This window comes from Anolis sagrei, chromosome Y (assembly GCF_037176765.1).
Source record: "Anolis sagrei isolate rAnoSag1 chromosome Y, rAnoSag1.mat, whole genome shotgun sequence".
NCBI lineage: Eukaryota > Metazoa > Chordata > Lepidosauria > Squamata > Dactyloidae > Anolis > Anolis sagrei.
The window spans coordinates 38,288,512-38,298,283 of NC_090035.1; the positions used below are offsets into that span (position 1 = coordinate 38,288,512).

Here is a 9,772-nt window from a genome sequence, read left to right on the forward strand (position 1 = left end):
CCTCATCCTTCTATTCCTTCTTCCTTTTCTTTTCTTCCTCCTCCTTCTCCTCCTGTTCCTCTTCTTCCTCTCCTCCTCCTTCCTTTCCTTCTCTTCCTCTTTTTCCTTTTCTTCCAATGCTTCCAAGGCCAATGCTTTTTGAATGTATTATGTTTAAGTAGTAGAAAGGGACTGGACAGATACCCATCATAAAATGGATGAGACTTGGTTTGAGAACAGTCCATAGAAAAAGGATCTAGAATTCTGAGTAGACCATAAGTCAACACTGTGACACTTCAAAAAGAATCTACTGTCTAGATCAAGGGAAGTAATGGCCCCTCTCTCTTCAGCATTGTTCAGCTCTCACCTGGACTAATCATCCTGTATATTGTCGATCTAGACAGTAGATTCCTTTTGATGTGTCACAGTGTTGACTTATGGTCTACTCAGAGTTCTAGATCCTTTTTCTATGGATTGTTCTCAAACCAAGTCTCATCCATTTTATGATGGATATCTCTCCAGTCCCTTTCTACTACTTAAACATAATACAGCCAAATAGCATTGGCCTTTTTCCTGCCACACTACACTCTTAGCTCATGTTCTGTTTGTGGTCTACTCCAACTCCTATATCCAGGCTTCTAACTGTCAGGCTTCAACTGGAGCTAACTATAGAAAGCATATACACCCCTATTAAAACAGCTCCACTGGCTGCCGAGAAGTTGCCGGGCTCAATTCAAGGTGCAGTTTATGACCAATAAAGTCCTAAACAGTTCAGGCCCCACCTATCTCCACCTCTTGCATCTCTCCCTATGAACCAGCACGGATCCTTAGATCTACTGGGGAGGCCCTCCTCTCACTCCCACCACCGTCCCAAGCATGGTTGGTGGGGACGAGGGAGAAGGTCTTCTTGTGGTAGCCCCCTCCTTTGGAATGCCTTCCGCAGAGAGATAAGATAGGCCCCATCACTCTCCTCCTTCTGCAGGGACCTGAAGACTTGGTAGTTTCATCAGGCCTAGGAAAATGATGAGCCTTAGGCCCCAGACCCTACCCTGGCCATCAGTTAGGATCCAGCTTTGCATTTTATCGTTTCCCCTGGTCCTCTGTCACCTCGTGGTACTAGCCCTGGCCCAGATCTTTCTTATAGTTGCTCAGTAGGCCCTGGAAATGAGTAGCCTCTAGCCCCACTCCGGCCATTAGTTAGGATCTTTTTTACACTTCACATTCCCCGGCCCTATATTACCTGCATTAGCCCTGGCCCAGCCCTTTCAAACTGTATAGGCCCACTTTGAAATTCTGGCCATTGGTAGCTTATTTTGAACAATGGAACAGTTTTGGATCTGGTTTTTTAAATATATATGATTGTGTTAATAGTTTTATGTCTATGTTTTAAATGGCTACTCTGTATGTTCTATGTTGCTTTGCTTATGTGGAAACCTCCCTGAGTCCCTTAGGAGAAATAGAGCAGGGTGTGTGTGTGTGTGTGTGTGTGTGTGTGTGTATATATATATATATATATATATATCCCTTTCCTATTGTGATGTCTCTTTGTGTTTCCTGTATACATAAGATGGCACACAAAACGTCCTCAGACATTTTGGCCAGTAGTTCTTCCTTAGCAAGTGACAAACCTTCTATTTGCACAGGATAGATATAACCGTTAGCAATGGTCTTGATAAAGACCTTTGGTGTTCATCCATATGTGGAGGGAAAAAACACACCTCCAATTTAAAATGTTTAAAATGTGTGAAAGCAATGCTTTTGGGTTTGGCAAGATTAGCCGTTTCCAAGAAACGTTGCCCAGGGGATGCCCAGCAGTATTTACTCAGTCTTCAAGGAGGCCATTTCTGTTGCTGTTGCCTATTTTTGGTAAAAAAAAAAAATCCGCTTGTGCTCCTTCTATTTTTATCTGTTTTGTAATAATTTATGCAATGCTTTTGATACGAAATAATAAATAAATAATATCCCTTTCCCATGCACTGTTCTATTGTGCATTTCAGATGTCCAGCTTAATTCCCTTCCCTTCCTTTCCCTTCCCTTCCCTTCCCTTCCCTTCCCTTCCCTTCCCTTCCCTTCCCTTCCCTTCCCTTCCCTTCCCTTCCCTTCCCTTCCCTTCCCTTCTCTTCTCTTCTCTTCTCTCTTGCCTTGGCAGGCAAACTGTCCCTGGAGGAGTTCATCAAAGGTGCCAAGAGTGACCCCTCCATCGTGCGGTTGCTCCAGTGCGACCCCAGCAGCGCCTCCCAGTTCTGAGACCCCCTCCATCCCCTTTCTGCCTGCGCGACCGACTGGTCGGAGGAACCAGCCTCCCAGAGAAGTGGGGGATAAGTCAAAGCACCCCCCAAACAAACCACCGCGGCACGACAACCACCATCCACCTCACGCAAATCACAGGGAGGAGACTGGCTTCCCGTGCCCCCATTGCGGAGAAACCGGACATGTCTCCCCACTGCACCGCCAAGCCTGCCAGGAAGCCCCTTCCGTTACCCAAACCCCTGCATCTGAAACACAATAGTTTTGTGTGAATGCTGACCCCATTGAGGAGGCCGAGGGGTTCCTATTCCAGGGGATGTTGGGGCCTATGCCTCACCCACCAACCTCCTTGGGGTTTGGTTGCATGTTGCTTGTGTGTCCGTACGTGTGTCTAGCACACTTTGATGACTGTGGCGGCTGCATGCATGCTCTGTCTGACTCTGGTTTGTTCCAAAATCGAGGGAGGATTCGGGTCCGAAACAGCCCTCGAAGCCACATCAAAGGGGTGCCAATGTAGAAGCAATGGGGTGAATGTGTATGTATGTATGTATGTGTGTGTGTGATGGAGAAGGTCTTGGTCCCTCTCCTTTGGCTAGTGGAGATCTATATCTATATATATTCTGTAAACTAAGCACAACATGTACAAGTTTGCATCGTTTATAGAGTCCAACATCCTTTGTAATTATGGTTTGGCCTAGCAGAATCGACACTGTATTGTCTCTTTGCACAGGAAGGACTATGTGGCCTTTGGAGGCCCCGAAGAAGCTAGGGTTTGGGGGAGGGATAATTTGAAAATAAATTTGGGAGCTACAAAATTTGGGAGGCAGCATTGTGAATCAGAAATTGGCTTCCCCATTTCATCCCAATTCATCCTTTGCCATCCCACTTTTAAAATCCCCCTTTCTCCCTCTTCACTGTCTCCTTTTGCTGTCAGTTTACTTCAATAGCTGCAAACTGAGTCCAAAATGCAAAAAGTGTTTGCACTTAGTTAATTCAGTTGTGAGAGGACACTGGCTAGATTACAATGGAAATGCTTCCCAATAACCACTAACAAAGGAATCCTGTTTGATAATGAATGGGGCAGAATTGGAGTGTAGTTCAAAGGAGCCAAAGGAAGGCATTAAGACATAAGAACCCTGCCAATGAAATTTTCCTTCATCCCTTATATTTCTAGCATTGGAGAGGTAGAGACCCTGAAAGCTGTTCAAACCGAGGGCCCATTTGCTGTGTTTACACTCTCTACTTCGGATCATTGCTTGACTCCTATGTGAGCAATGTCATGGTTTGAGCATTAGACTAGGACTCTGGGTTCGAATCCTCATTCGGCCAAGGAGACTCAATGGGCGAATCACACTCTCTCAGCCTCAGAGGGAGGCAAAATGAGTACAAAATTCCTCTGAATAAATCTTGAAATCCAGTGCAGTTTCATGGTTTGAGCATTGGATTAAGACTCTGTGGCGACCTGGGTTGAAATCCCCGCTTGGCCATGAAAACTCATTGGTTGATATTAGACAAGTCACATATTGTCAGCTCCAGAAACCCCCATGATAAGGGCACATGTGTCAAACCCAATGCCCACAGTCCAAATCCAGCCCTCCATGTCATTTTATGTGATCCTCCAGATGCTGGATGACAACTCCCGTATTGGGTTGTTGTAGGTTTTTGGGGCTATATGGCCATGTTCTAGAAGCATTCTCTCCTGACATTTCACCTGCATCTATGGCAAGCATCATCAGAGGTTGTGAGGTCACTTCTAGAACATGGCCATATAGCCCAAAAAACAGAAAAAATACAGAATTTGTGAGTTTGGTAGTTGATTAAATGTCCTTTGACCAGTATTTAGCCACTTGGAGTGCTTCTGATGTTGCTGCAAAAAGGTCCTCCATTGTGCATGTGGCAGGGCTCAGGTTGCATTGCAGCAGGTGGTCAGTGGTTTGCTCTTCTCCACACTCACATGTCGAGGATTCCACTTCGCTGCCCTATTTCTGAAGGTTGGCTCTGCATCAGCGCAGTCTGTTCAGCGCCTTCCAAGTTGCCCAGTCCTCTGTGTGCCCAACATCCCAGTGATTCCAGCCATGTAAGCCTTCAACAATAACTCCTGTATTCCTTATTAGACATTATGGGAGTTGTGATAAGGAACATCTGGGAGGCTACCATTTGTTGTTTTGTCAGGAGAGGGGTTTTGGATTGAGATGCAAGGCTTGTGGAGATGCCAGACCTTAAAGTTCCCTTTAACCTTTCCCAACCTCAAGGCCACAAGAGTTGTTGGCTTGCAGTCGCTTCTGGTGTGAGAGAATTGGCCATCTGCAGAGACATTGCCCAGGGGATGTCTGGATGAGTTACCATCCTGTTGGAGGCTTCTCTCATGTTCCTACATGGGAAGAAGGAGCTGACAGATAGGAGCTCGCCTCATCTTGCGGATTCTAACTGCTGACCAGGTCAGCAGTTCAGCTGGCACAAGATTTTATCCTATTGCACCACTGCGGCTCCTAGCTGTTATTCAATGACACCAAACTAGGTAAAAATTAAAAAGCACTGACCACTTTGTAATGATAATTGACTCTCTATAGCCGCGGATTGCCCATTCATGGATTCAACAGTTCTTTGAAGGCAACCGAAATAAGGTTGATGTGGCCCTCCATGAATGTGAGTTTAACCACCCTGCTTTAGGGTTTCCATAAGTCAGAAAAGGTTTGAAGGCACACAACAGTCTCCATCCATACCTTCCCTTTGACTTAGTGACTTTGTTTCATAAACATACTCCTAGATTTCTGTCCCTCTGCAATTGGAGTAATGAAAGACTTGCAGGCCCTCAAAGTTTATTTATTTATTTATTTGCTTAACTTCTATACCGCCTTTCTCAGCCGAATGGCGACTCAAGGCGGTTTACACAGTAAAGATCAACACAACAGCATCAAAAGGCAATTAAAACACATTATACAAACATATCAATTCAAAAACAATCATTATCATAGACGTGCGCCTCAGCAAACAAATCAGAATCAGAATCCGCAATCATAATCCTTTATACCAATTCCTATGTTCAATTGGACCATCTTACTGTATTTCATTGCACTATTTAGCCAAATGCTTGTTCGTAAAGCCAAGTCTTGACCTTCCTCCGGAATGCCAGCAGTGAAGGGGCCTGTCTGATGTCCACAGGTAGGTCGTTCCACAGCCGAGGGGCCACCACCGAGAAGGCCCTGTCTCTCGTCCCCGCCAAGCGCGCCTGTGATGCGGGCGGGACCGAGAGCAGGGCCTCCCCAGATGATCTTAATGTCCTAGTCGGTTCATAGGAGGAGATGCGTTCGGAGAGGTAAGTAGGGCCAGAACCATTTAGGGCTTTATAGGCTAAAGCCAGCACCTTGAATTGTGCCCGGTAGCAAATTGGCAGCCAGTGGAGCTGGCGCAACAGAGGAGTGGTGTGCTCCCTGAGTGCCGCTCCTGTTAACAACCTGGCTGCCGAACGTTGAACCATTTAAAGCTTCCAAGCAGTCCTCAAGGGCAACCCCACGTAGAGAATATTGCAGTAGTCTAAGCGGGATGTAACCAGAGCATGGACTACCGTGGCCAAGTCAGACTTCCCAAGGTACGGTCGCAGCTGGCGCACAAGTTTTAACTGTGCAAATGCTCCCCTGGTCACCGCCGAAACCTGGGGTTCCAGGCTCAGCGATGAGTCCAGGGTCACACCCAAGCTGTGAACCTGTGTCTTCAAGGGGAGTGCGACCCCATCCAACACAGGCTGTAACCCTATACCCTGTTCGGCCTTGCGACTGACCAGGAGTACCTCTGTCTTGTCTGGATTCAATTTCAATTTGTTCGCCCTCATCCAGACCATCACAGCGGCCAAGCACCAGTTCAGGACCTCGACAGCCTCCTTAGTAGCAGGTGGAAAGGAGTGACAGAGTTGGACATCATCCGCATACAGATGACATCGTACCCCGAAACTCCGGATGATCTCACCCAGCGGCTTCATGTAGATGTTGAACAACATGGGAGACAGTATTGAGCCCTGAGGAACCCCACAAGACAACGGTTGTGGGGTTGAACAGGTGTCTCCCAGTAACACCTTCTGGGATTGACCCTCCAGGAATGACCAGAGCCACTGCAAAACAGTACCTCCGAGACCCATTCCTGCGAGGCGTCCCAGAAGGATACCGTGGTCGATGGTATCGAAGGCCGCTGAGAGGTCCAGCAGCACCAACAGGGACACACTCCCCCTGTCTAGCTCCCAGCGCAGATCATCCACTAAGGTGACCAAGGCTATCTCAGTACCATGTCCCGGCCTAAAGCCAGACTGTGCCGGATCTAGATAATCCGTGTCTACCAAGAATACCTGGAGTTGTGAGGCCACCACGCTTTCCATGACTTTGCCCAAAAAGGGGAGATTGGAAACTGGCTGATAGTTGTCGAATTGAGTGGGGACCAGTGATGGTTTTTTCAACAGCGGTTTTATTATAGCTTGTTTTAAGCTCGCTGGAATGATGCCTTCTCGAAGGGAGGCATTAACCACCACCTTCACCCACTCGGCCAATCCCCCTCTGGCTTCCTTCAAGAGCCAGGATGGACAGGGGTCCAGGATGCATGTGGTAGGCCTCATTCCTCCAAGTATCTTGTCCACATCCTCGGGTTTCACCAATTGAAATGAAGCCAATAAAACCGGACAAGCAGATGCTCCAGCTACATCCTCCTCTACTGCCGTTAATATGGTGTCCAGACCAGAATGGATCAAAGCGACTTTGTCTGCAAAGAACCGAGCAAAAGCAGCACAGTGGGCTGCCGGGTTGTCAGGGCTCCCGACTTGAGCGACGGGATTTAAAAGGCCTCTGACAACTTGAAACAGCTCAGCCGGTCGGTTCTTTGCAGACGCAATAGTGGCCGCGAAGAAAGATTTCTTCACATCCTTTATTGCCGCGGTATATGCCCTTAAAAAGGACACAAACCGTGTTCGGTTTGGCTCGCTCGGATCCGAACACCACACGCTCTCTAGTTCCCTCTTCTTTCGCTTCATCGCTGCCAACTCCTCGTTGAACCAAGGAGCTAGTTTACCTTGGCTACTTGAGATGGGATGTTCCGGAGCGATCGTGTCTATTGCCCTAGTCATCTCCCTATTCCAGAGAGAGACCAGGGCATCAACAGAATCACCAACCGAGGAGGCGGGAAATTCTCCAAGAGCCGTCAGGAATCCATCCGGATCCATAAGCCTCCTGGGGCAGACCAGCTTAATGGGTCCCCCACCTCTGCAGAGGTTAGGAGGTACAGTAAGTCTAAATCTGACCAGGTGGTGGACGGTCCATGGCAACGGAGAGATGGACAACTCCTCAACAGGAGACCGATTACAAATTATTAAATTTCTTCTTCTTTTATCCCTAGGCCGAATTTGTCAAATTTCCTGTATCTCTAGGCCGAATTGGCAGTCTCCCTTTCCTGCATCTCCCCCTCCCCGTTACAGTTTCTATGGGGACTCCTCGGCTGTTGGAACACCCCTCTTCTACCATATTGCACTTCACCTTCATAGCTTCTTCCCATGGTTCATTCCAGATTAATTGCTTTGTTGGTCTTCCCTCTTGCCACCCTACTCAAACTCTACCTCTGCTCCCCAAGTAAGTTCAAACTCTCCCTCTGCTCCCCAAGTAAGAAGGCAATTTGCAATTGATCTACCCCTAGATTCCCCTTCCTTGCTATTTTCCCCTCCAAGTTGCCCCTTTGATGGGCTACTTGCCAAGAGAGATCACCATATGGTGGCTTTTCTACCTCCAAAATGGCTGAAAACAACGGCCACTCACTACCCCACGTTATGGACAGACAGATGGACCTACAGACCCCACAGCTCCACCTCATTGTGCAAATCAAAACATTCAGCTGTTTGAAAAAATATTTTTAATATATACATGTAATATATATATTACAATCCACTTATCATCAGGGTGCATGCCAAGAGAAGTGGGCAGCGGCAATCGTGGGACTGTTTGTTTCTTTTTAATACCTTCAAAATTAAAAAAATGGAAAAGGAAATGCAAGAAGGGTTGCTTTGTCTCAGTGCATAAGTCCGTCGGATCACAACTGAGGTTTATGGCTGCTCTGCCTTCGCTTCCGGAGAATGAAAAGAATTTAAAAAGTACAGAGTATTAAAAGTACAGAGAGAGGGGGGAACGGAACAAAATTTGGGAATTTTCAGGTTGATGGAAAGCAATATTTTGCTTTTTTCCATTGGAGGCTTAGTTGCTGATCTCCAGACTTTCATCCACAATGGAGATTGAATACAGTTGAGTTCTCCCTATCTATAAGTCCTGCATCCAAAGGAATGTTTCTTAATTTTTTTCCAAAATCTTGATCTTGCTCAATGCTGATGCCTCCCACTGTTTCATAGCTCCTTCATTCCTCCCTGGTATTCATTTGAGTTATTTGCTATTTTATATAATGTATATACAGTAGAGTCTCTCTTATCCGACCTTTGCTTATCCAACATTCCGTCTTATCCACCGCTCTTATCCTCCAGCATTTCTTTCAATTAAAGGAGCGCTCCCTAACTCTCTCTCCATTCTCAATAGGTGAAAAAGGCAAGATGAGAAAAAGGAAGGAAAGGAGGAAAAGAGGCACGAAGCAGAAGCATCCTCCCTCCTTCCCTCTATGATTTCCACACTCCTCTTCTCAATCCGGGCACTTCCTTCTGGGCCATTGTAGCCCGAGGCATTGTCTTACCTTAAACCTTTGAGTATCTGTTAACATTCTAGGTGTCTAGTGCCGCGTTGGATGGGTAATAGTAGGGGACTCCATACTATCTGACATTTTCGTTTATCCGATGTTCTATCATCCCGTTTATGTTGGATAAGCGAGATACTACTTATGGGACTGGGTCATCCATGGATTTTGGTATGCTGGGAGCAAACCCCAGTGGATGCAAATGTCCACTATATTTCCTTCCTGTTCTTTTTGGAGTGAGACGTCTTCAAGGCTGAATGTGTCCTTGCATTGTCCAAGGTCTTTTCGAAATTGTAGTCATGCCTTGGCTGCAGCTGTTGGGCTCTACAGCCACACAGTCTCTACTCGCTCCAGCCTCAAAAGATCCCGTCCTTCGCTGGCATCTCTGTTCTGGGACCAGCTGCAGTGAGACCTTTAAATCCAAAAAGGTAACATCAGGGGAAAACTCTTGCAAATTTAGATTTGCAAGCAGTCATTGGGACAGGATCATAGACTCACAGAATCATAGTTGGAAGAGAGCTCGTGGGCTATCCAGTCCAACCCCCTGCCAAGAAGCAGAAAAATCGCATTCAAAGCATCCCTCAATAGATGGCCATCCACTCTCTGTTTAAAAGAAGGAGCACCACCACAGTCCTGGGCAGAGAGTTCCACTGCTGAACAACTCTCACAGTCAGGAAGCTCTTCCTCATGTTCCTGTAATTTGAAACCATTGTTCCATTGTGTCCTAGTCTCCAGGGCAGCAGAAAACAAGCTTGCTCCCTCCTCCCTATGACTTCCCTTCACATATTATTATTATTAACTTTATTTATACCCCGCTAACATCTCCCGAAGGACTCGGTGAGGC

The 9,772-nt window shown here is 46.8% G+C and overlaps 1 protein-coding gene across 2 annotated transcripts in view; it reads left to right on the forward strand.

Moving 5' to 3' along the window:
* The window catches only part of LOC137095166 (neuron-specific calcium-binding protein hippocalcin), a 75,151-nt gene extending 71,508 nt beyond the window's left edge, over nucleotides 1-3,643 (forward strand). For both annotated transcript variants that reach the window (XM_067461511.1, XM_067461512.1), the window contains exon 4: nucleotides 2,129-3,643. In XM_067461511.1, the coding sequence (XP_067317612.1) occupies nucleotides 2,129-2,226 (98 nt within the window). In that variant the 3' untranslated portion in view covers nucleotides 2,227-3,643. The remainder of the gene's footprint in view (nucleotides 1-2,128) is intronic.
* The last annotated feature ends 6,129 nt before the right edge of the window (nucleotides 3,644-9,772 follow it).